General features: G+C 36.2%; 1 protein-coding gene and 1 long non-coding RNA gene across 2 annotated transcripts in view; one reads left to right on the forward strand and one right to left on the reverse strand.

Moving 5' to 3' along the window:
- Positions 1-1,156: 1,156 nt before the first annotated feature.
- Positions 1,157-7,241, reverse strand: LOC140682145 (uncharacterized). Its single transcript, XR_012053428.1, has 2 exons — positions 6,773-7,241; positions 1,157-3,333 (listed from the first exon to the last, which is right to left on the reverse strand). It is a non-coding gene; the product is annotated as an uncharacterized lncRNA (long non-coding RNA).
- A 2,724-nt stretch (positions 7,242-9,965) lies between these two features.
- TMPRSS15 (transmembrane serine protease 15) overlaps positions 9,966-26,943 on the forward strand; it is a 51,795-nt gene continuing 34,817 nt past the window's right edge. The window contains 9 exon segments of the mRNA XM_072929968.1: positions 9,966-10,152; positions 12,681-12,811; positions 13,098-13,165; positions 13,968-14,009; positions 16,248-16,390; positions 18,131-18,175; positions 20,538-20,579; positions 20,925-20,966; positions 22,879-22,998. Of these exon segments, the coding sequence (XP_072786069.1) occupies positions 10,008-10,152; positions 12,681-12,811; positions 13,098-13,165; positions 13,968-14,009; positions 16,248-16,390; positions 18,131-18,175; positions 20,538-20,579; positions 20,925-20,966; positions 22,879-22,998 (778 nt within the window). The 5' untranslated portion in view covers positions 9,966-10,007.

The raw sequence follows: 26,943 nt of genomic DNA on the forward strand, positions 1-26,943 counted from the left end.
GTGACTGAAACAGTTTAATTTTCCATTTATAATTTGAAGAATTGACAGAGGTATGAGAGAGGGAACTGCAGCCTTTTAGCAATAGAATTTCAAACTTGGTTCCACTTCTGCAATCTTTCATCAATTCTATATGTAAATGAAAAAAAAAGCAGAGATCTCAAATCCATCTGCTGGGCTTGTACTTAATAAGACATATTTTTAGAGGTAAATTGATTCAAAATGTGTTGTTTCTGCAAAGTTAGGAGAAAATCAAGGGGTTTGCTTTTTTGCTTTTATAACTTTTCTATTGAAATAATTGATATATATGTTAGTTGGAAATGCTAAAACATTTGTGTAATTGTATAGTTTTAGATGAATACAACTGAAAATGCAGATATGTTTGCAAGTTTTTAAATGCTTTTTGCAGAATTGCACTGAATCATCCCATTCCCATTGCCTGTCCCTTCCTTCCTACAAGGGAAAACATATATGAAATCTGAAATATTGGTCACTTCTGTAAGGGTTCTCTAAGCCCCGATTTTTTACATCACTACATTTGATCTGTTTCTAATAATTGTTATGCTTTTGCAATGTTTTAGACTGACTTAAAGAGCAAGTTTTTTTCTCTTTTTGTTTTTGTTTGTTTCTTTTCCTCCAAACCATATGAAATCTGTCAGAGTTGATTTACAGTGAGATGTAAATCCTTCCACACAGACTAGTCCAGTTGCCCAGTTCTCATTGGTTTTTCAGTGGCAATTCCAATTTTTAAATGAAGACAAATTGATGCTGAAGTCTTGTAATAGAAAAAAGCCATAAAATTTCAAATATCATTGTTAATATCTCTGCTGTGTTTGATATCAGATTTTTTTTTCCCAATTTACATAGGCATTAAAGAAAAGAAGTTGTTGATAGATTCAACAGCAGAGAGATATAAAATATTTTCCCATTCAGTATCTTGGGAGCGTTTAAAGAGTTTTGAAATAAAAAACAATTTGAACACAATGACCCAAATTTGAACTCTTGTTCAAATAGATGAGCCCAGTTATTTGAATCTTTGAGAAAATAATTATATGCTTAGTTGTTTTCAAAATCCAACAGCATTTTCTTCATCCTTCTGTGCTACCTGTCAGCTACTGCTAAAATAATTATTGTGTTAAAAATAAGACCAAGAAACCAATTGTACTTAATTTTGTTTATTTATCATCTTGTCAATTTCCAATGTGAAAAGTTAATTTGACACAAGAAGCTAAATGGATTATCATAGAGGTCTGACCTGAATATCTCTCCACATGTATCTAAAATAATATAAGTTACTTTTAGTTCAGTAGTTATTTAGAGGGTCATGTACAGAGGACAAGAAAATAAGAATGACCAAATCATTTAGTATTCTAACTTGACATCTGTGTTACCTGGTTTGGGGAATCTTTTAAAATGAAGTAGAAGTGTTGCCTTGTCATACCTTTCCTCCAAAACCCACACATAATTGTTGTCTTGCTGCTACATTAAGTAAAAAGTGGGATTTTTCAAAGGATTCTGCACTGATATAAATCTTTTTAAAGTCAGGCTAAGCTTCTACTGAAAGCTGCACTACAAATTTCAAAAGGAAAGGAGCAAGGCTGAGGCTGAAAGTTTTTGGAAGGATGTGTAGATAATTTTTAACATCAAAAAAATGTCATGCTGCCAATATGCTTTGGAATATCTATATTTAGAGAGTAAGTTTATTCTCACATTTGACACACTGAGCACTATGTAAATGCTTATCAGTTCTCTTTTACAGCCTCTCCAGTCTCAGCTTTCACCTCATTTTGTGAGTGAATGGCAAGGATTTCAGATTTACTTCTTCCTATCTTCTCCCTTTATTTGTGTAATCTGTTTCTGACCCACGTATCTGATTTTCCTTTACTCTGCCTGATGTGGGCAACAGAAAAGTAACCACATGAGGTGGCAACAAAAGGTATAATAATAGAGAAATTTGAGGGTTTGTTTCTTATGATCTGGCCTGCAGAATCTCAGGCAGTTAAGAATGTTATATCCACAGCACAGATACGCAGGAGAACAAATGCTTCATAAAGCCAGATTGGATTTCACGTACAGATTTCCAAAATCATTCCAATCTTTGTATTATTGATTGTGTAAGTTAGCAACAGAGATAATTATTTCTCCTTGAGCATTTCTTACTTCTCATGTTATGGAGATACCTATAGTTAGGGTTTTTCAGAGTCTTAAGAAAAGAGATCAGTTTAAATATCTATTGGTCTAAAAGAGATAGATATTTAGCAAGAGGACCTGAGGATTTTAAAGTACTTAAATTTCAGGGAAACAAATGCTATTCATATTTTTAATAGTTAAAATTTAATGGCCTTTTAAGGAAGCCAACCTGTAGAACAGGGCACAGCAATGCTTATCAAGATCTGCAGTCAAGAGTGTTCATTGAACAGTTGAAATAACATTAATGAAATACAGATCTTAATGGTTTAATTATTTGAATATGAATATTCCCATTTTACATATTTTTTGAGACAAAAATCTCTGAATATTCATCAGGAATTACAGTTTTCTAAGTATCATGGACAAACTTCGGAAAGAGTGCTGGAAACTACACAAAAGATGAAGATGGAGTTTAATACAGATAACTTTGCCCAGATTTTTCCCCATATTTTGCAGAAGTGGTTTACATAGGACACATAGAGGCTAAACTACCCCATATCTAAGTTCTTGTTTCAGACCTTTCCCTGTTCTGTGTTTTGTGGCCCTTTAACCTGCAAACAGAGATGAAGGTTTTCTTTCAAACTTCTTTGGAAACAAATACATACTGACAAAGCCCTGTGATGTATAGTATAGAAAACTTCGTTTGCATTTATTCTATCATTCAGAACAAAAGGTAAGAATGAAAGAGGAGAATCATTCCCCTGACACTTGAATTTTATTTTCAATGCTTCCATATAAGCCTACAAGGCACACAAATCTTTATACACAGCAATGTTCCTGTGATTTGTTTTATTCATAGAAACTATTACATTGTGGTAAATTTATTGCTGTTTTCAGTGACTGCTCCACACTGGCATCAATTTACATCAATTAATCAGAGAATTCAGAGAAGCAATAATGCTGCTACTTCCCCTTGACCTTTGTCTTTTTCCTGCCCATTTTGCCATGCAGTGTTATCAGCTGAGTTGACTCTGATTCTTTCCCTTGTGTGCTATATCTGTTCTTAACTCATCCCATTTACTGGTCACAGAGAAGTTTGCATTGACATGCTCTTTCCATTGCTCAGATGGTTCATGCTGTTTTCTGTTTTCTTCTTGATTGTTATTGTCTTCACTTTGTTTTTCCACGATCCACACCTTTTTTCCCCTGAAAAAGGGGAACATAAGGAAGTAGGTGCATGTAGTTCTTTAAACTCAGCTAATTAACTCAATGTAGTCTATCAGTTTATTTTTTGAATGCAAAGCATCATGTTATTCCCATTTTATCTAATTTTAATTTACTAAAAATAAGACATTTATGATAAAATATTTATTTATGATATTTAGTCAGTGTAGAAGGATTTGATTCCAGAAGCAAATTCTTACCCTCACCATAGGGTCTCTAAAGTTAGGTGAAAATCTTCCTTTATTCTCCAAGCCTGTTGCTGGCTCTGTGATCACTTCTGCTGAAGTCAACTGGATTAATCACAGATTTCCTTTCTGGATACTTTTAATTATCCCCACTTTTTATTATAATATATTCAGAAACATATTTCTCTGAGTCTGACTTAAAATAAGATTCTTTGATTCTCTGTTGGAAACTGTTGAGAAGAGAAAGTGAATGTTGAGCTGCTGCCAACCAGTCAGACAAGACTGGCCTGACCCAGAAAAGAACCTCACAGTGCCATCCTGTGAGATCTTCCTGGATATGCTGAAACAAGGAGAGTTTTTTGTTTGCTTTAAAAAGGCCTTGCTCCAAATTGAGGGAAAGGTGATATATTCCAGTTTCGCTTTCTGTGCAATTTTTTTTTTCCCCAAGACAGTCTGAAGAGCTATTGCTAATGACAGCACTGCCTTTTAAATTACTTTTCTGATATAGACTTGTTAACATGAAAGCAGATTACTCGCCAGCAATTTACTTTGATCTTTTAATTGAATAGTTCAGCTTAATCCATATTTCTGAACACTTTTCATGGAATGTATAAAATCTATAAGGGATTTATACTTTTTTTCTTCCTATTTGTTATGGTCTTCCTGGAAGTCAGAATTTAAACTATGAGTGCACAAAGCAACATAGATATTTCCTCATGTGATGGGAATCTAAAACTTCTCAGAACCTTTTTTCAGTTTCAATATGGTTTTCCACACAAAGTAGATGTATTGGTTACCTCATCCATTACTATATTATCCATTACTTTATTATTTTGCACATTATACATCTCCTCTGTTCAGTGATCACCCCTAGGAAGCTTGTTGGGTGTGCATGTGAAAGTTCTCGGGCAGTGTCTCAGAGCAAACACCCAGATGACTCCACAAGATGTTCCCACTACAGTAAATCTTCCAATGTGATGAGGCCACCAGACATCAACTCAGAGATTTCAATAATTGCTAGCTCAATACACACTTAGACCCAGGATTTGGGGAATGTTCAGGGACTGAAGGCACATACCAGGTCCAATTCCCTTCTCTATCTTCCCACCTTTGACATACCACAGCCAAATGGAGACCTACATAACCTAGGCCAAGACTTGTTCCATGTCCTTGAAAGCAGGTTGGGGTTCTTCCAGTTTGGTTTTGGAGGGCTTGGGATGGTCAATTAGTTGGATTTTTAATTATCATAAACTGTATGACTTCAGGAGGGAAATGGAGACGCTGTTCCTTCATACCTTTGTTTTTATTAAAACAAGTATTCCCAAATTTGTTCTACACTTGTGTGTTCTACAGCATAGTTTTCTCTCCACCTCTAATCCAATTTAAATAAAATAATACTGCTCAATCTGACATCTTTAATACTGCATGCCCTTTTAAAATTTTGTGAGCTTCTCTAAGAACCTCAGGATAAGAAATAACATTCCAGAAAACAGAATATTCAACAAGTCCTCCAAGCTGGGTTATTCTGGAAACTGGTGAAAAGAGGATGAATACAAAGACTATGCACTCCTTTGCTCCCCTAACTCCTCTGCTGAGCTATGTCTTGCTGAGTCAAGCATGCACAAGAAGATCATTGAAGAGAGAGTAACACATTAATGATGTATATTATGTGACTTTTAGTCAAGCAACATTTAATAATGAATTACACAAATAATTAAATTTTTCTAACTAAAACTTCTGATAACTTTTTTAGGAGATGAGGTCCATGTTTTTCCCTTCATATGAAGTGTCACAGCTGGGTGACCACTACCATGGATATTTTTCATCCTCTTTTTTTTTTTTTTTTTTTTTTTTTTTTTTAATATGGTGTTACTGCAATCCAGCTGTGGGGTCCCCAGCACAGGAGTAACATGGACCTGTTGGAGCACATCCAAAGAAGGGCCATCAAGCTGATCAGAGGGATGGAGCACCTCTCCTATAAGGAAAGGCTGAGAGAATTGGAATTGTTCAGCCTGGAACAGCCTGGAACATCATTGGGGTGACCTAATTGTGGCGTTCCAGTACCTGAAGAGAGCCAACAGAAAAGATGAAGAGAGACTGTTTACTAGCACCTGGAGGGACAGGACAAGGGGGAATGGATTCACACTAAAAGATGGTAGGTTTAGATTGTATTTCAGAAAGAAATTCTTTACTTTGGGGGTGGTAAGGCGTAGGCATGGGCTGGATGGGGCTCTGAGCAACCTCATCTAGTGGAAGGTGTCCCTGTCCATAGCAGGAAGGTTGAATGAGATGATCTTAAAGTTCCCTTTCAATCCAGGCCAGTCTGTGATTCTACCATTACTGAGAAGTTGTTCTTCCATATGATCTCCATTTTAAACTTCTTCTTTTAAATTGATCCTTTTGGTGAAAATAGCTCATAATCCCTTTCTGTACCTTCACAGCAGATTTTTGATTTGGTTTTTTGTCTTCTCTGGATGTCTGCATAGGGAAAGGGACAGACACTTTAGACATCTGAAAGGAGCTGTCAAAAGAAAGCTGATTTTCATTTTTTTGATAGGTCAGTGCAAGTCTGTGGGGGGTGACAAAATGTTTTCCCACAGAGAGCCAGTCATTAATGTAAGGTCAGGTTTTAAGTATGTTTGTGATAGTCTGGAATTAGAGGAATTATCTAAGTACAACATCCCCTCTCCTCCTATGTCAGCAGTCTTTTCACCCTGTGCTGGAGCCTGATCAAGCAAGGATATAAAAGCAGCCCAATAAGGCTACAAAACTGGAATTGCAGAAACGGATGCAGTATAAATGACCTAAATTGTGAAGCCATTAGATTTCCACCCTGTCAAAGGCTTATTTCTTTAAAAATTGTCTAACCTAAAGTTTCACTTGTATGGCTATAGTAATTATTATAAAAACCTATATTATCAACATTAAATAAATTGTCATCTTTCTCTGAGTTTTATCACATTAATAGAGTATTTGCCTTTATATAATTTAAAGTATTTTAAAATCATGTTGTATTATTTTATCATAAAGTTCATAAGTAGAGCCATAAAACTACAGTTTAGAAAATAACATGCAACTGATTTTATTCGTTTCAACTGAGTAATCTAATTTATTTTTAATTTTGCATTATTTCCTTAGGTGATTAATTTCTTTGCTGCAGGGTGTCCATGACCTGTGAATATTCACAACTTGCAGTAGGTGGTAGTAAACTGTTAGTAACAGTGGTTAAAGCTCACCCTTTTCCTGAATGGATCATACAATTTCATCAGTTTAGTCATGCAGTAAACCTTCCAAATCCAACTTTCAAGAGTCCTATCAATCTACAAAGGAAATTAAAGTAAAAAGAAAATTTTAGGATTATGCTGAAAATTAAAAAAAAAAAAATGCAACTAAGACTGCAGAAGAAGAATGAACAAGAAAAGTATTTATACAAGGAATAAAAGTAGAAGCAAATGAAGTCAATGTCTAGAGGGCAGTTTGCAGTCACAGGATGTGCTCATCATTAAAAGGCATAGAAATGGCCTGGAATAAACTCCATAATGTTCAACCAAGTTCAACAAGTCCAAAGTCCAGCATCTGGGGTGAAGTAACCCAATGTCCCAGTACGGATTGAACCTGACAAGCTGATAGGGATTTCTAATTGCTGCCTTCAGATATCTAAGGGATGATTGCAGAGAAGGCAAATGGATTCTTCCCAGAATTGCAAAGGCAAAGCCCAAGAGGCAACAAACACAAATTGCCGCAGCTGATATTCCAATAAGACACAGAGGGGAGGATAAAATCACTATGCAGGGAGTCAATGCATAGTGTTTATGGAGCCTTCCACCTCGGAAATGTTTAGATCTTGCCTTGACATGGCCCTGAACAGCCTGATCTAATTTCACTTAACCCTGTCTCAAGCAGGAGCGGGACCAGGTGCTTGTCATAGGTCTCTTCCAGCATAAACCTCTCTGTTTCTGTAATTCCTGACTGCTGGCAAGCAAGCATTGGCACACTGTTGAATTCTGCTCCCCTCATATGGAAGGTTTACAAATGAAAATGTGGAAACATAGGTTCTTATATTGTTTTACAGCCAGCTCATACGAGTTCAGACTATAATATTTTGCAAACAAATTAATCCAAGAACTCACTTTTAATTACTATTGCCTCAGTGTCCAAGGCTTGCCTATTAAGTATTGCTACCATGGCCTTATAGCCAAATAAAATTGTTTAGCAAATGACTTCATTTGCAGGAGTCACAACTCCAACTTGAGACTACCCATGCTAAGTTATATCTTTGGCCAGGCTGTAATCAATCTGTGTGAACTGTAAGTGGCCACAGGTTTTACTCCTCTGGGCTAATCTCTTCACCATTAGAGCGTAAAGTCAGAATTTAAAATGCAGTGGCATCTTTGGGTAATAGTGTTTGTCTTTTATTAGTTATGTATGGTATCGATACAAATAGCAAAATTATGCAAAGTATGAGAGAGGAATCAAAGTCCATCTGCACAAAACTCCTCCAACTTGTAATAAAAAATATTTGATTAGGGATAAGACAGGACTAAACTAGTATTGTTTCAGGCAGCATGGGCAATTGCAGTGATTTAACCTTACCTGGCTGCCAGATGCCCACTCAGAAGATTCCTCAGTGCTCTCCTCAACGCAGCAGGGCAAAAATAATTCATAGCCATCCTCAGGGGGTGCAAGGAGATGAGGACTGAGGGCTTGTGGTCAGTCCATAACAGCTCTCTGTCATTCCCTCCTCTTCACATCCTTCCCCTACTCCCTGCGGTGGCACAACTCTGCTAGGTGTGGGATAACCTAATAGCTGAGCCAAGTGAATTATTTAGAGACATCATCAATTTTTGTGATAGAGTCAGTGTTCAGAAAGGTGTCAAAACTTAAACCCCTTGAAATGAAGGGTATTAAAATTATCGCTGAGAAAGCACAAAAAGTTACAAAGACACTACTGTGCCACAGTTTAGCAGTGCTCAGCACTACAAATATGATCTGGTCATGAGTATGCATCTATATCTACACACATTTGTATTCATATATGTGTGTGTCTGTGATATACAATATATACAAAAGCAATTCCTACTCTATCTAGCATGATGACCCAGAGATCGAATCCGTTTGCAAGATACAGACTCAGTTTTCTCTTGCTCTGTCAGGGCAGTATGATTAAGCTGCACTGAATTTAGTTTTAAAAACTTTGGGTATAAGTAAATAATTATTTCTTTTTATCAAGGTGAAATATTACTATATTGCTTTCATTATGGTATGATATTACACTAAATGAAGGTCAGGCCAAGATTTTGTTTTTGATTTAGAGCTTTATATAATTTCAAATGGCAATCCTTTCAAATACCACAGTTCTCAAAGAATGGACAGAGAACTGCTATGTCATCCAGGAGTCTCATTTCAAGACTTTCTCATTTCTTCCCAATTTATATTATCTCCATTTCTGTCAATTAATAGATAGTAAAGCTTCTCTCTTCCAAAGATTGACCCAGAAGTTTCCCTTTCCTTTGACAGGCAGGAATATGGCTGGTGTGTTCAGATTCTCCACAAGGAAGACTGTCATACCACAAATCTGGGTTTGGTGCTCTGATTGAGAGTCAAAAACAGTAACCCCCAGAGCCCAAAACATAGAATCAGTATGACTTTACTTTTCTGAAACTCAAGCGTTTTGACAGGTTAAATTTATAACCAGATGGTTACACTGGTTACTACACTGCCTGTTAATTTACTCCTGCTCTACTATCGTAGTAGCGCTTGCCATCCACAGTGCTTTAACTTTATCAAGGACTTGCATCCCATAGCACATTTATGCCTGGCAAGAAAATACAAAACAAGCATGCATTTCATAATGTCTTCTCTGATTAGTTCTCCAGTTCTGTGGTCAAAGAACCATGCCTTACACAGATTAAATTTGTGCTGCTGAATTGCTGTTCAGTGCTGAACACGTTGCTGAGCTATGACACGTTACTAAACAATTCATTTCCCAGCACTTCCTTTATAAATAAAATTACTTTTAAAGGAACTTTTTAAGCATAATGAGGAAAGATATGTCTTTCACTGTTGTCTTCATGATTTCCCTTAGGATAATTAAGGAATTATCAAAAGAAAATTATATAGGCAATAAATTTGGCAGCAATATTTTATATTGTCACTTAAAAATATCAAATTACAAGAAATAGTGCAAATTCAGTGACTAACCTTACATTTCTGTGGGTTTGCTTGTTCTTTATCTGAGACAAGTATCTTCAGTGCTTCTTCTTTGAGTGGATTTCTTTTTCTTCTTATTTGCATATCCTGTGCATGATTATGACTGCTCAGGAATGTTGTAAAAACCTATGTCAGTGAAGTTTTATGATGTAATTCATTTACAAGCATCTCCTATAAATATCTGTTCATGTGGATTATTATTTTCCTTCTCAGGCTGTGTCTTTTGTCAGTCCTTAATTCACAGAAGTTTTTGAGACAGAAATGAAGCTGCAAAAATCATCTGATAGGAAATATGTTCCTCTTAATAGCTATGAGATTTTCTTTGTTTCTCTACTTGCAATTTTTGTGTGTATTTGTGTTGGATTGATTGTACTGTCTTGGTTATCAATCCAGGAGTTGGAACGAGGTAAGTAGCCAATCTTTAGCTACAGACCTTTAGGAATTCCTTACAATTGTAGTTGTATTTTTTTATTTCATGCTATGTTTTTAATGCTGGGGTCAGGGGAAGTGTTGTTCTTGGGTTTGTGTATTTTCCCTCCCTGAAAATTGATGTGAACAAAATAGGGGGGAAAAAACAAGCACTGGAATTATTCTCTAAAGGCATATAAAATAATTTTCATGGTTTAGGCTTTGGGAAAGGTCCCTAAGATGAAATCCAAGCTATAAAGTTTGGGTAATTCCACCATATTCATCAATTAGTGAAGGTAATATGGAAAACTGTGAAATTTTGCCTTTTTCTCCATGTATGAGTTTTGAATCAGAATACAAATAATCCACTGAAAAGCTAAAAATCCCCTAGAGTTTGTGGGGACTAACCCTTGGAATCTATTAATTTTTTATTGAAAAAATATTTTTAAATAATTTATTGGTGTGAGAGAGTTCCTGCGCCAGACAGCTGCCTGCACCATGTAAAGCTCAGGTAAAGTCACTCTTAGCCTTTATTCAGTTCTTGGAATGTGAGGGAAGAAGTTACCGATACTCAAAGCAAACTAAATTATCAATGTTTCATGATTTTCAATTGGAATTAAAATTTTGGTTAAGAAATAATGTGGATATAAGTGGGAGGGTCACACCCAGCTCAGGGTTCCAAAACATGTGAGGGATATGGGGCTACTAGAGAGTCTCAAAGCGACTTTTGTTGCTGAAGAAATATTCTGTTACATTGATGATTTTAGTGCTTTCATTAACCAAAAATCCATAGCATTTCATTCTGACAGCTAAATTTTCATGAAGACTGAATTTTCTATAAGACATTAAAAAAATAAAAACAATCAACCAAAGCCATTATGTCAGAATATCATATTTGTTCCTTCAGTTGCCATTGTTTTTATTTCCAGATTTTAAAAACTGCACCACCTACCAACTTTCTTACCTTCTTACTAGAATGCTACCACACTCCAGTAAAATAAAAGGGTGTCTTATTGAATATAGAGACAGGGTTTTACTTAATGACTTTGTTTTTAGAAGAAAAATAGGCAAAAATTTGTAGAAATATGATTATAAAATATTTTAATCATAGTTGATGTATAATTTAAAAGGGCTTTTGCTATTTAGAAGTATTTTTTAAACAGATTTGAAATTATTTTAAGGAAAAGCCTTCAAAGAAGCTCAAAGCATTCTACTATTATTAGCTGATATTAAATTGGTGTCATTATGCTATGCCTTCCATAATAAACTGTTTGTTGTAGTATTTATTGCTTATCTGCTTTTATTCAGTTATTAAATTATTTAGAAATGCCTCTGCCCAAATTGACGTGCAAATGAGACCATATGCCAAAATCAATATTATGGGTTTTATCTAACAGTAAGATAAAAAGGAAGAAATAGGAAAGAGGGGACTGGGAGGGGAGAGTAAGGTAGAAACAGATTAAGTAGAAAATATCAACACTCCATGGATCTTGATCCTGTTGATCTTCTTCGTGGTAACAGTTTCTTGAAAAACACAGAATCCTGTGAATTAATACACATTTGGGCCAGGTGGGAATGCCCAGGTTCCTGTTAGGAGGTGGCTTCAGGGAGGAGAGTGATCACAGCCTCTTTATGCAGCTTTGCCATAATGGGAAAAACTCCATCATAACGATGTTTAAGCCATGAACTGTAATATTTCAGTCTCTGGGATCTGCTTTTGTCTTAAAACTTGCTTTGATGTTAATGCCTTCAAACACAATCAAAAATGCCACTGGTACTGCAACTGGTAAGCAAAAGGCATTTGCTATCAATCAACTCTAATTCAGATATTTTCTGAGAATTTCCAGTGTGTTACACAGTGAAGAATTATATTTTAAATGTGTAATGAATTCCTTTATGAATACCTGATGTCCTGTAGCATATTAAAATCAAGATTAAATTTGCAGCAAGGACCAGTTGTCTAAATTCTTTATAAATTCTCCCAGAATTTCATATATGTATTGGTGAGACAGGTCAGGTCAAAAATAATTTAACTATTCTGACACTGAATATTTCCAGTGCTGTCATCGAAACCAGTTTACACATATAAAAAAGAGTACAGCACAAATACGTAAAGTGTGAGGCAATAATTCATAATATTTTTTATCCAGAACATAAAAAATACTCATAATTCACTATTTGTCTTCCTGTTCATCTCTATCCCTTTTGTTAGACAAAATTGGGCATGTCATTGTATCCGTTATGTATACACAGTGTTGCTGGAAAACACATCTAAACCAAAATGGAAAGTAATGAGAACTAGGGGCAAAGAGTATTCATAAAAATATGATTACAGTTATAACTATTGTAAACATCAAAAAACATCTATTTTTTCTTTAAACTCAGCACTAGGCAGAGCATCAGTCATCACAAAGCAGTAAAAAATCTAGAAATTATTGTATTGGTAATCTGTGTTAAATAAAATCTAATATAATACTTTTCATTTATTTCTATATAATTAAAACACCTTTTTTTAAAATTATCTAGCTGAAGCAGATGTGAATACTCATGGCTATGTGGGAATATTTAAAATAGCCTCTGGCACATCTTTCACTTCAACCTTACAAAACAGTTCATCAGCTGATTTCAAAGTCCTTGCCTTTGATGTCGAAAAATTGGTAAGAACCTATCAGCTTGTGCTTTATTCAAGAGTATTTGTAGGTACAGTAATTCCCTAACATTTACTGCTGTTGATGGGTTTTTCTTCTCAAAGAGTTATTTCAGGTCCTAAGCCTGGTCAGAACCCAATATATTCCTTATTTGAGAAAATCAGTGAATTATCAAAGAAATACCTTGCTTATGTAGTTGAGAAAAGGTTATTTAGTACTAAAGCCATTATTATAGTGTGAGAATGTGTGTATTTTTAATTTTTGTATTGGTTCAAGATTTCTCTTTTTCATATAGATACAAAATATCTTTCAAGAAAGTGATCTGAAATACAAATTTGAGAGATGTGAAATTTCCCGGTTCAAGTAGGTACAGCTTAATTTAACATTGAAAATAAATGTCAAAAGTCCTCACTTAGATATTTCTCTCAGAAGTTATTACCTTGATTATCAAGACATCCTTGGGAACCTCCTATATTATGCTTTTCACACCATACATCTTCCAATGTGCTCAATTTGACACCAAGTGTGTTTCCCTGGGCAAACTTCCTTCTCAAGCAGATGTGTGTCCCTGCCTTGACCAAACCAATAAGGTTGACTGCTAACACCCACTCAGAAAAATTCCATATTTCAAAGAACTGCTGAATTATTTTTTTGCCAAGGTGCTTATTGCAGGGCTTCTGAGCCTTGCCACCTAAAAGAAATTTCAGGTTAGAAATCTCCTGGCATAAGCCTGGAGGCTCAGACATTCTTATGTCCCTACGGATACAAATCCACTTAATTCACACTCCTTAGGGCGTTATCAAATAAGGCTGTCATTTGACACCAGGAAAAGCTGCAGCCTCTGCATCCTAAAAATTCCATAAATTGGTACAGTAAGATCTGTTTCATTTAGTAAAGCTCATTTTCAATATCCTGGGGTGTTGGTTGTCCTACTGAAGGCCAGCTGACAAAAATATCCAGGTTTTACATCCAGGTCTCTGGTGTTAATTTCATCTGCACTATTCTTAATAACATCCTGATTCAGCAAAACACCTATAACACTGTCTCTCATTATCAAACTGTTCCAAGATGTATTCCCATCCTGTCCAAGACATTCTAATCTCAATGGGAACTATGTGATGTTGGTTGTGTTTTTTCTTTTTTATTGTTGCTTCTTTTTCTATAGGAAATCTGAAGATGGCCATGGCAGATTGACATCAGAGACCAGGTAATTTTATATAACAAAGTTTACTTAAACTATAGGCAAGAGACAATGATACAACTAATTTAGACAGTTTTTCTGTGGACTGTGAATAGATTAAAAAAAAAAAAACAAAAACCCAAACACTTTTAGAATTTAGATAAGGCCCTCTAAAGAGGATGAAGCTTCAAGACATATCTTTTCTCTTAAAACTTCCTTTAGGATTAGATTAAAAAAAAAAGTGATAGTCCCTGAGACTCAATTTAGAAAGAAAAATGGAAGAGAGAGAAAGATAAGAAATTATCCAGAAAGTAAAAGATATAGGTTTGTGCTGAGTTTACTCATGTAAAAGTGCTTAAACTGGCTTCAGATTTCATGTAACTATCAGTAACTTGAGTTTTAAATCAAGAGAAGTCTAATGACACACTGTGACAGGCAAGAACAAAACAGAGGACAAAAGATTAAAACTCTAGCAGAACTGAAGAGCCCTGGGAAATGAATGGTATCATTGGTTGTCTCATAGGTGAACCCAGAAAATTAAAGTACACATTACATGAAAACAGATCAATAGTTCTGTGCTACCACATGTTCTTGTGATATCAATGTAAGTACATAAAGTTGATAAATATGTAGAGGGGATTAGTTTACTTGAATGACTACCCTTGAAAAAAGAAACAAACAAGATATTGGGATATTATCTGACCACGAATATCAGTAAGTAATGGGAAGCAGATTTACACTGGAACAATCTTTTGATTGAAATAGTGAGGACATAACCCTCTTAGCTAGGAAGTGGAATATGATCAGTTTATGAAGGATTATATAACATTAAGGGAATGGACTACACAGCAGCAGGAGTAGGCCACTTCCAAAGTGCTGTCCTCATGAAGGTAGATCCAGTCAGGAAATTTGGTTTCTGCACAAAGAAAGGGACTATTCTCATCAAAATTTGGGCATCAGAGAAGGAGATATCTCTGAATGGTTTGCTCAAGGCTGTCTTTGTAAGTGCTGGGTTTTTAGCTTTCCCATCTGGTCAGATTTGATGCCTTTTTTTAGGAGGAGAGGAAATTATGCCAAAGAACAGCTTATTTCTTTCTATCAACCAAAATGATAATCTAGATATCTTCCCTGTAAATAACTGTGTTGGACAAAACTCATTCCACCATGGTATATTGACACAGCAATCATAGAAATTGCAGAAAATCTGCTGGTTTTGAATGTTGGATCCTGTTTCTAATACAATAGTAAGGATCTGTCTTCACTTCTGCTTTCCGTAACACTGTCTCAGACAAACACTTTCTTTTCATTTTAAAAGTGTTTACCCCTTCCGACAATCTGCTTGGCATTTCACCCTTGAAACGCTGCTGCTGAGTCACAAGGACAGCAATAAAAGCTTTTGTTTGCTCAGCATGGCCTAGAGGTTATCAGGAATATGCAAGAAAGAGCTTTTCTACATATTGCAAACTACAAATTGTGCTCAGCAAAACAGGATTAATCACTCCTTACAGAGAGCACTACTGAGTCAGTTGCAAGTGGGTAGTTTAATGATAAAAAAGTTTACACTTAAATTTAAGGAGGAAATGTGTATTTTTGGCAAGTGTCATACTTCAAAATTACTTTACTCTAGCTGCAAACATAAAACTTCATAACAGTGAATAGAAAGGACAGAGAGAACAAACAGAAAACACTCTGGATAAAATTCACAGACATTAAATGCAGTTTAACCACAATTTTTAAATATCTCTGTTTTCAGCCATCATTGTTTCCTTGTGAGAATCCAGCCAATCACACAGCAGATCTGCAAAAATGCAGAATCCAAAGATTTGCTTTATAAAAATGGTCACTTTGTATTATATTTTGCCGTATTATACAATTTTTGTAATACTTCCATATCCACCTTCAATATTTTAGGGCTAAACCTACTGAACAACAGTAAAGTTACTTTAGTTTTCCTCAAGTTCAGCTCCATTGCAGCAATTGAAATGAATGTTGTCTTGTTTTGGTTTTTTTTTTTTCTGGTTTTTTTTTTTCTGACAGTGCAATTAAAAGTAGATAAAGAAAAAACAAAGTTTCTCCAAGGTTCAAACTGACCTGATGATTAAGAGATGTTTCTTTATGTTACCTCTGCCAGCCAATATTTAAAAAACAATCTGCCTTTGCCAATGCAACCAGTGTTACAATGAACTATTCTCTAGATTATGTCATATAGCAGATTTTTTTAATCAGCTTGAATAACTAATTAACTTCTCTGTTTTGTATTGCTAGTGTGGTTGTGATCTTCACCCTTTACTTTACCAAGATGGTAACAGTTGAGAAAATAAAAAATGAGCTGGTTTTGGGTGTCGTTGCAAATAACCCTAATCCTACCAAGGCTTTGAAAATTGATGTGAACAGCATACAAATCATAGGTAATTTTAGTAAGTTTTTGTTTGAGGGGTGTTTTGTTTGTTTGTTTGGATTTTTGATTGTTTGTCTTTTGTTTTAATTCTAAAAATCTTTCAGAACTGCAGGTAGCAAGAATGAAAGCTTTGGCTCCCAGACAGCAACTGGATTGTTACTTTTTCTCTTGGGTGCCATCCTCCCCCATTCCATAAGTTTCAGTAGCAGCTGAAAGAAGAATTTACAACCTTTTCTACTAGAAAGTATGAGCCAGCATTGTGTACATTCCCTAAGGAGGGACTAAAGGGCAAAGTAGCGGTTCCCCAGTGAAAAGGACTCAATTTCACCTCTTATGCTCTTATGAAGCATAATATTTGTAATTTTTGGCCCTCTAATTAAAGCAATTAAACCCCAGCCATGTTGTTTCATAAGTAAAATATAGTTATAATTTTGTTCTGCTAATGAATAAGAAAAGGGCTCAGAGTTGCAGTGAGTAAAAACTCATTTACTCAAAAATATGTCCTGTAGAAAAACAAACCGCTTTGGGAGAAGTGCACCCAGGGAAGTGGCTCTATATTCCTGTAGAGCCTGGGTAAATGTAAATGGGATGGAAATGAACAGGGCTTTAAGGACTAGGTAGCTTTAAATTCTGCAAATATACAGATATTTCATGTAAGTACTAGAAAATATATCAAAGTCTAAATGGGAGCCCTTCAAGATCAATGGGAATCTTTTTTTTTAAACCTGAATAAAGCTTCAAAACAGCCCTTCACTGAGGATGAGGTTAAAAAACAATCTGAATTCTTTGAAGCAGAAGTTGATTAGCTGACATTTGAAGACGTGCTGGAGTTACTATTAAGTAAAAACTGAGGAGTGGCAATCTGCTGTGCCATGTCTCTTACTCTATACTAAAAGCTGCATTTTTTGTTAAGTACTTCAAGTATTCAAAGGCTAAATTCAGAGGCTGGGCATATTTAGTTGTCTTTACGGTTTATTACAAATTACTGCACAACACTGTGAAAATTGATTGCTCATTATACTCCAAAAATGCCACCAAAAATAATTAAGAGCCTCTTAAAAGGTTCATCCATTGATGAACTTTGAAGTAGTCGAACTTTTACTGCTATGGATAATTCAAAATACTCTTTTCACCTGAGATAGCACCTGTCCATTCTACCAGGAGTGCTTTGATAAAATAATTGTAACTAATGAACAATCCAAATCATATGTGGCACTTTTGCACTGTGTATATCAATATGCTCTGCCAGAGACATTCATATTTCAGAGAGGGAAAGAGGTGTCACACAGGTGTGACTTGCTTGAAATGACTTTTCACAGTGATTAAAAGTAACTTTCTTTCTTGTAAACTATCCCAGGTTGATTTTAACTCATTCATCTCTTCTAAATACTGTTCTCTAATACACAGGTGCTCTGCAAATCTCTATAGAATAAAAAGCCTTGAGAGAGATTTCCCAGGTGAAGACATTCTATGTGCAACACAATCAATAGGAATTGAGAATTGAAAGGACCTGCAGTGGCTTTGAAATCTCATAACCTCAACTCATTTTTGGGATCTTTTCTCCTTGGGAAGATCATGGAGTTTGAGAAAAGACTGGGTAAAAGAATGAGGCAAAAGAGGGGAAGCAGGATACTGACAGGGATTCAAAGAGAAATAGTCACAGCTGGTTTCTTTTTAATCTTTATTTCTGTCATCTAAAACTAGACACTGTGCGATAAAAGAAGTTTATAATGAACTTGCTTTCTTCCAGAAGCTGCTGAAAATCCTACTACAATGATGCCTTTAACCTCATCAGGTAAGTATCTTTCTCAAAGCAGGCACTAATTTTTTCTTCCAATACAAGATGAAAGAAAACAAGACTTGCTGTTCAGTTTACATAACTTAGTAAAGCTGCTCTGGCTGCAGCTGAGGCTTGACTGCCAAGGTCCATTCAGTGCTTCCACCATTTCTGACTATTTGAGAAAGCAGTGAGTGATCTGTAGCCTGTACAAAATCTGTAGGAGCTTAATTAGAGTATCAAACCAAAAGATGAGTCTCCTTTAATCAGCTGAGCTGCAAGCTGAAGATTTTGCAGATTTAAAGAGGTAGATTAGGCTGGGGAGTCCTGCTCTCATGTTGGGGTTATTGATTTACTAAGCAATGGTGACAGACAGATTTTTCTTCCACTATCCCTGGAAATTTTATGATTATAAGACACGAAGCAGACAAACTTAGTCTCACAAACCTGCCAAAAGTCAGCCAAAGATATAAACAATAAAATAAGTGCTTTATAGCCCTAGGTGCAGATAGTCACATACAAACTACAAGCAAAGTATCATGTACAAACTCTCCAGGGCAGGGTACCAGAGCAGAAGCTAAACAACTGCCCCTGTAAATATAGGAGACAAGTATTTATTGATATTCTAATTATAGCCATAGTAATGAAAGGGTTACTATTAGTCTGGTTACAGGTCTGCCAACGTGTATAGTCCAAAGTGTGCAAGTACTATAGGCTATTCCCAGAGATACAGTTTAAAATGCTAACATTCAGTTTTTTCCCCTATCTGTCCCTTCCTCTGGTTTGCTATCTTAATGCTCCCCTGGGCCTAAGTTCAATGTTGTTAATCACCCTCAAGCAAAAATTTGGAGACTGGGGGAGGTTCCTAAGGAAAGGGGAAGGGAGTTGGGAATTGTCAGCACCCAAGGTTGGAATGGAAACATATTCCTGATGTGAAATTCCTCTCCCTTGGCTTTGGTTTTGCTTGAGGTCACTTTTGTACTTTTTGTTAATTTTGTCTACCTCCTTGTTCTTTCTGTTTCAGTCCAAATGTCACAAAATATATCCACGTTTTACCACATGTGTACATTTACACATTCTGGATGCAGGGTTATGGCCCTGCTGACCCTAAAAACATCCTTTGCCATCTCACCCTGTTGCCTTAGTGAGATTTTTCTAGTAATTGTGCTTATATCACTGCTGCTTCTTTCACTGTCCTGTGTTTTCCTTTAGGGATTTTTCTATCAATTTGTGCTTGTGCTTTTGGGAACATCTGTAGCAACCACAATTTGTCAACAGTTTTCAAGATGTAGCTCCCTGATAACCGTTTTCTTAGAATTGTTTGCTCCTGCATGCATCTAGGTTTTAGGTCTTGGAAAGTTTAATTCCTTCTAAATTGGTTATCCTGTAGTAAAAGTATAGACAGATAGGTTGATATAAATATATATACATATATATTACATATATATATATGTGTGTGTGTTTGTGTGTGTTTATGTGTGTGTGTGTGTGTGTATCTCGTTGAAAACCTGTGATGGTATGAATTAAGCTTTTTTTCTCGGCAGTAGCTGTGAGAACAGTCCATCTATTCACTGCTCTTGTTTCTCTCTGCCAAAGAAACTGTGTCCCTAAATCTGCTGACACAGAATGCACCATAACCAGAATGGTCTAGTTTAGCCTAATAGTATTGGCTAAATAAGCATGTTTTGATAAAAAATTGGTGGGAAATCCTCCTGCAAGTTTGTACACTAGATCTGGGAGAGAAGAAATATCTAACAAAAGTAAGATGTTGATGGCCAGTGGGCAGCAACTTCTGCCCACAAATCTGATGGGCGACAAACTATAGAGAAATTCTTACTGCATCTCCCACTTCATTCCTTCAGACCCTTAATATTATAAACCCTATATATTATATCCTGCAGGTACAGGATCCAGTTCTCAATTGAAAACATCATCATCCTACTCAGATGTTTGAGTCTTAATTTAAAAAGTAAAAATAGTAAACAGGGATGCTAAAGCAAATTCAGAGAGGAAAAGAAAAAAGTCTGTTTGGGAGCTGGAAATGCCAGGTGCATCTTCAATGAAGTGGATCTTCTGTTGGAGCAACCACAAATACACATTCCATTTTCCAGAGTCTCTTGGAGTTTACAATCACTAATAAAAATCTGCTTATTTACCTAGGTATTTGTTCATGTGTAAATATGTACACCCACAGTATATATATATATATATATATATATATATATATATATATATATATGTATACCCCTGTATGTAAATGGGCAAATACTTGATAGATTTGAGGCTCCTAATTTACTTGTAGAGAAATTTTACTTGTCAGAAAATGTAAATTTACCTTTTAGTACTAACGTTGATGTCATAACTTTTCTTGTTTCAACAGATCCCACGAGTTTAACTACAAGTTCCCTGACACCAACTTCAGGTCAGAACTTTTACAGGGGAAGACAAGAAAGAATTGTTCCTCTTTTAGTGGGGAGAAGGTGGAAGGAGGAAAGAAATCTTTTGAAGTTATTGAAACACTTGGGTTTCACATAATTTTTTCCTATGTTTTTTGTGACACTTGAGCTTCATGACAAATCCAGTCAAGCTGGCACTACCAAATCATTACCTGGAGTGTGGGGAGCATTTTTTGCCTTTTTTTTTTTAATATCTGCAATAATGCAGATATAAAAGCAGATTAACTACTGCTTCATTCTGCCCAAGTAACCACAGAGATGCTCCCAGAGATCAAGAGGTAGAGTTTTAACCTTGGGTTGTGTTTGTCCAGGTTCAGGACAGGTCACCACAAGCAAATCCTCAACAACAGTGGGTGAGTAACTGTGTGTGTGGAGGAGCAGGGAGGTTACACAGAGCAATCTGACATTGCAAGATTGCAAAATTGCTCATGTGCAGCCTCTCCTCACAGCATTCAGTCTTTGTGTTCCATTCCTGAAAATTCAGGATATGTATGTTTAGACCAATGAGACCTCTTAAAGGAGAAGGGACTTCTAAGACTGTACATGCTACAAAAATGCTGCATGTGTAATGCATGTTGATGCACACATTGACATTAACACTATCTACTCTTTTTTTAAAAAGTTCATATTATTTCTTGACTTTTATAAGGAAAATAAAGTAAAATAAACAAACTGATAGCAAAGTATAACTTCCAATGGACAGAAAGCTGAAGATGTTTGAATCTTTGAAAACATTCTCCAGCCTTCTTATATGGTGAAATACATTTCATATCTACAAACAATCTAATGTGTTCGAGTCTTATGTGTTTACTGTCCTTTTTTATTTGAATTAAAGCACTTACAGCACATTTTAGGGTAATTTGCCATTTAAAATAGAAGTCAGAATGTTTTAGGAAAAGTTGAGTTCCTTCAATCCAGGAGGTGGCACTGCTGTTTAGTTTTCTGAGCTGAATAAACCAATAATTGATCATGTTGCATGCAAACAATGATTTCTTGCCTGATGGGGCTTGAGCAGAATCTCTTCCTGGGTTATTGGTTGGAATTTTTGCTCTGGGTATAGAATGCACAGTCTCTGCTCATCTGTGGAAATTCATTCACTGGCCCTGTGTCACCTCCAACACTTTACTGGAGTATGTTTGGTTCATTTTAATTTCCAGTTAGATGCAAAATGCTAAATCTTGTGGCTTTGTAACATTTGCATTGCCAACACTGAGAGTGTTTTGTAAAGCACTTTGAAATGTTACAATACATCCGTGCCAATATCACTCTGGGACACACAATACAATATCATACTAAATCTGATTACACAACTATGAGATCTATGAAAAAAAAATTAAAAAGATAAAATTTTGTAGATTACTATTTTTCCTTCTTGCATCAGAAATGTTGACCTTTTTCTGTAACCATTTATTGAAGAAGAGACAAGGAACTGTGTGAATATTTCTATAGAATTTAATGCAACTTTAAGAATTTTCAAATTAGTAGTTGTCCAAAGCTTAGTTTAGCTGCATGTTTCTGTTCACTTTAATAGGACCTACTTCAATTCTACAGATATCTAAGACCAAAATCCTCGAAAGACTAAGAGGTTTTTTTGCAGTAGATAAATATTTATGCTCTAGGAAAAGGTTATTAATAAGATGTACAATTTCAAGGATCTGCCCAAGTATTCTTCTAACAGAAATCCGCTCTTAATTTATACATTTAATTTGTAAATCTGAAAAGAATATGGTTTTTGATAATTCTAGTGTTTAAGAATCTAAAGGCTCTTTTATGTAGGATATGCTGGTTAAAAAATCAGATTCCTTAGCATGATGAGGTGCAACAGTGTAATGTGTTAAAGTTGAAGAAATAAATTAAATTCTATTTACCTAAACTCAGAGATTTTTCACTGTTATTTAAACCAAAGTAGAGTTTTCTCACATTATTTGAACATAAGAAATTGGAAAATGTCAGTTATTATATTGTATAAAGTAGTTTATTAGTGTAAATGAAAAAAAAAAGGAATTCACAGATATTTTCTTCCAGCCTTACTTCAAGCTTAGTTTCAAAATATATTTCACTTCTGAGAACTGCCTTCATTCTGTGCCAAATTTATCTTTTTAGTATGTGATATTTCATTCCAGGCTTCTAAAAATGCAGTTTTGTAAAACACAATAGAGTGGTTGATTTGATTTGTGGTAAAGCAACCAGAAGTAAGTCAATTTTCCTTTGTAGTGAGACTGCATTACTGTTATACTGTTACTGCTCTCATCTTTATTATTCCAGCTGAGTGTTTGCCACCTGCTGAACTCTGTGCTGATGGTGCAACCTGCATTAGCAAAAATTTCTTTTGTGATGGAGTCTTGAACTGCCCAGATGCTTCGGATGAATCTGAAAAAAGATGTGGTAAGAATGTACACTCCTGTAAATCACTTTTTAAACATCTGTTTAAAACACTGTCAGTAGTTTGTAAATAGTTTATGGGCAATGAACTGCAAAGTGAAGTCCAAATCAATTCTACTAAAAATAATAATGAGTGATTTTTATATTATTTATCTTGCAAGAGGAAACAATGTTCTGCAAAATTGTCACTAATGAAGAATATGCTTAATAAATAATGAAATACTAGAGTCCTTCTGTTTTAATATAAAGTTATACTCTTGTTGCTTAATATATAAATATTACTAATATAAATCCTATGCAAATTACAAAATAATATCTAAATTTAATATGAAGATTTGTATCAGTGATATCAAACAGTGCTCAGACCAGATGACCTATACATGTCCCATTCAAGCTCAGCCTGTCTCTGATTCTGTGAAACTACAGACCTGAAACCCCATTGGAGTTTAACACAAAGAATTCTTATCTTGCAGTGCTGGTCAGTTTGTTTGCTTTTGTCTTATCTTTGAGTACTATGTCCAGTTCTGGGCCCCTCACCACAAGAAGGACACTGAGGGCCTGGAGAGGCTCCATGGAAGGGCAATAAAGTTGGAGAACAATCCATGTGAGGAGCTGGGAGAAAAGGCAGATCAGGGATCAGCTTCTCACTCTGCACAACTCCCTGACAGGAGGATGGAGCCAGGTGTGGGTCAGGCTCTTCTCCCAGGCAAGCAGGGACAGGACAAGAGGAAATGGCCTCAAGCTGTGCCAGGGGACATTCAGGTTGGGCATCAGGAAGAATTTCTTCACAGAAATGTCCAGCATTGGAACAGGCTGCCCAGGGGGGTGGTGGAGTCACCATCCTTGGAGGGGCTCCAGAAATGACTGGACATGGTCTGGTTGACAAGGTGGGGATCTGGCACAGGCTGAACTCAATGACCTTGGAGGTATTCTCTAACCTAAGTTATTCTGTTCTATGATTCCATCTGACTTCCTGGTTTCCCCAAGAAATTTTTTGTACCAAGGAGTATGGCCACATCGCTCCTTACCAAACTGCTCTGCAGCTTTGCTGGGGAGGTGTGTGGGTTAATGCTGCCTGCATCGCTCTCCACAGCCTCAGCTCTCAGTTAAAAGTCTGACAAACTGTCTGACAAAGAGAACATTGCAAATGTTTTAGAAGAAATGGGAGCAATTAACTCCCTGAGCGTTTTGTTTGCTTGCTTGTTTTTTGCTTTGTTACTTTGTTTGTTGTTGGTTTTGTTTTATTTTTTTTTACTATATAATTTAGTTCTAGAAATCTGGAAAGCTTCTTTTCATTTTGCTGTGAGAAGAGGAAAACAGTGAGGACAGTCTGCTTCAGCTTTCAGAAACATGTGAAATGCTGGGCTTGAAAAACAAACAAGCAAGTAAAAGACCAATTATGTTTTTAAAGAATCTGAAAGCTTGATCCTGAAGGTTTGTGACAGGCTGAGTCTCTCTTGCATAAATGTAATTTTCTTCAGGAAAAAGGAAAAGAGAATTGCAGATTCTCTGCCCATTACCTACATTTTTTTCTGACTGCAGTCAGCTCAGGAGGTAGACTTGACTGAACATTTTAAGGAAAAGATCCATCAAAGTACTTCAGCAGTATATTCACTGAAGCACATCTACTTTTCATAACAGCTGCATCTATCTAGTTCATAATAATTATTGGGTCTGAGTTGGTCCTTCTATAGTTGAGGAAATCAGAAAGTCCTAATGTTCAGCTAGATCTTAGTTCCATGGAAAGCATTTGGTAACATAACCCCAAGAAGTTAAAGTTATTCAGTCACTCATTTCTACCATCATGTTCATCTTCACTGATGCTTGGTGTTTCCAAACAATTTGGTCAGTTACCACCAGTGCAGCAGTTTTGGCTCATAACCTTATAGAAGTACAGTTCTGGCAGGAGGAAAAATTGTTGATCCATGTTTCTTATGTCACATTGTCAGTCTTTCCTATGCAAAACCTCAGAGCTTCTCTAATTTTTTGTATTTAAATTTCTAAGCAGATTTTATAAAACCAGTGGAATGAGGGGTAAGAAGCTGGATGCACTTTTGGGATAGCTGCAAATTTTTCCACATCTTTAATATTTCGCATTTATCCTATTCCTAGAAACTTAATATGATGACATGAAATCTAAAATTGTTTAGATTTTCAGAAGTTCTTCAGAGTTTCCCAATGAGATTCATGACCAATTCATATATCACTTCTATAAGTGTTCCTGCATATAAAAGTGTTGTTGTCCTCTAAAAAATTTGGTTTGTTTTTCATCTTGATTGTTATTCCCTCTAGTATCTCTGATTTCATAATGTCAATGGCTTAAAAATATAGACTTAAAAAGTGAATTTTAGTAGTATTTTTCCTGCATTAGGGATAATTCAGTAAAATCTCAGATTCTCAGGAGAGATCAGCAACTGAACACCCTTTTTTTTGTTTGTTTTATTGATTAAAATTATCCTGAAATGTTTCTTCCTGGCTCTGCAATGCAGTGCAGTAACAAAAGGCTTCACAAAAGTACAGCTAGCAATTTCAGTGAAAGGGTCTCCAGAGAAATGTGAAGTCTGAACAGCAGCCACTAATAATGACTGGCATTGCTGTAAAGCAGCCACGTAGCACGTAGGGGTACAGAAAGGGAGGTTGGAGGCTGATCCCAGGAGGGGTTTCTGCAGACTCTTTGCAGTTATTTTATGTCAGGATTATCATTTTGTGATTACTCACCTCACAGCATCACTACAGCACTGAGGGAGATTAATCAGAAAGTAATGAACTGGCCTTTGGCAGAGAGAGATCCCATCAAGTGGAATATGTGGGCTTGATTTGACCAGTTTGGGGAGCTTCTCCCTCAAATTCAAAGCTAACAGGATGAAGCCCTCATAATGTCCCATGTATGGAACATAAGTAAATAGAAGTGGACAGCAAGATACATGTTGGGGAAAGAGTAGAAGTAGCTCCTTCAAAGGATATCTCCCATCTCCTTAGATGAACAACTGCAGCTTTTCTTTGGGCTCCAAGGATGAGGCAAAAATGTAATGACTTCCATGCCCATCCACCTTTGACCACAGCTGCTTTCTCCCTGCAAGGAGGAAGCACTAGGAGGTTCTCTAGGGAAAAAGGGCCAGTCCCTGCCCTCTTCCTGCTCATCCTTGACACACTAAGCACTGACTATTGCTAGTCTACCTAAGGACCTGATTGAATTTACTCACTGTCTCTTAAGAGATAAGGAACAAATAAAGGGGAACAATAAGAACAATCATAATAATAGAAGGCTGGAGCATCTCTCTTATGAGGAAAGGCTGAGGGAGTTGGGGCTGTTCTACCTCAAGAAGAGACAACTGAGAGGGAACCTCATCAGTGTCTGTCAGTGCCTGTGGGGAGGGGTCAGAGCAGGGACCAGGCTCTGCTCAGTGGTGTCCAGCAATGGGACAAGGGGCAATGGGCAGGAATTGATGCACAGGAAGATCCACCTGAATATGGGGAAGAATTTCTTCACTGTGCAGTGACCAAACATGGGAACAGATCACCCAGAGGGGCTGTGGAATCTCCCTCACTGGAGATATTCCTGAAGTGTCTGGAAACCATCCTGTCCCATGGGCTCTAGGTTGATCCTGCTTGAGCAAGGAGGTTGGACCCATTGTGGTCCCTTCAAACCTGACCCATTCTGTGATTCTAAGATAAATAAATGAGCAAACACTTGTCGTTGATTTTATTAGAAAAGTATGCTTATCTTTTTTATTATTGTCCATACTATAAGATTCCTTTTAGAGCAGATTATGTCTTACTTGTTAACAGCACCACTTTTTCGTAATATTCATTGATAACAAGCTGGGTGCTTTCCTTCTTCTCACACTGATTTTCTTCTTCTCATTGGTAAGGACAGGAAATATGTGAATTAAAATGGAGAAAAAAGTACCAATACCCAGCTCTAATGCTAATATAGAATAATAACTA

This window comes from Taeniopygia guttata, chromosome 1 (assembly GCF_048771995.1).
Source record: "Taeniopygia guttata chromosome 1, bTaeGut7.mat, whole genome shotgun sequence".
NCBI lineage: Eukaryota > Metazoa > Chordata > Aves > Passeriformes > Estrildidae > Taeniopygia > Taeniopygia guttata.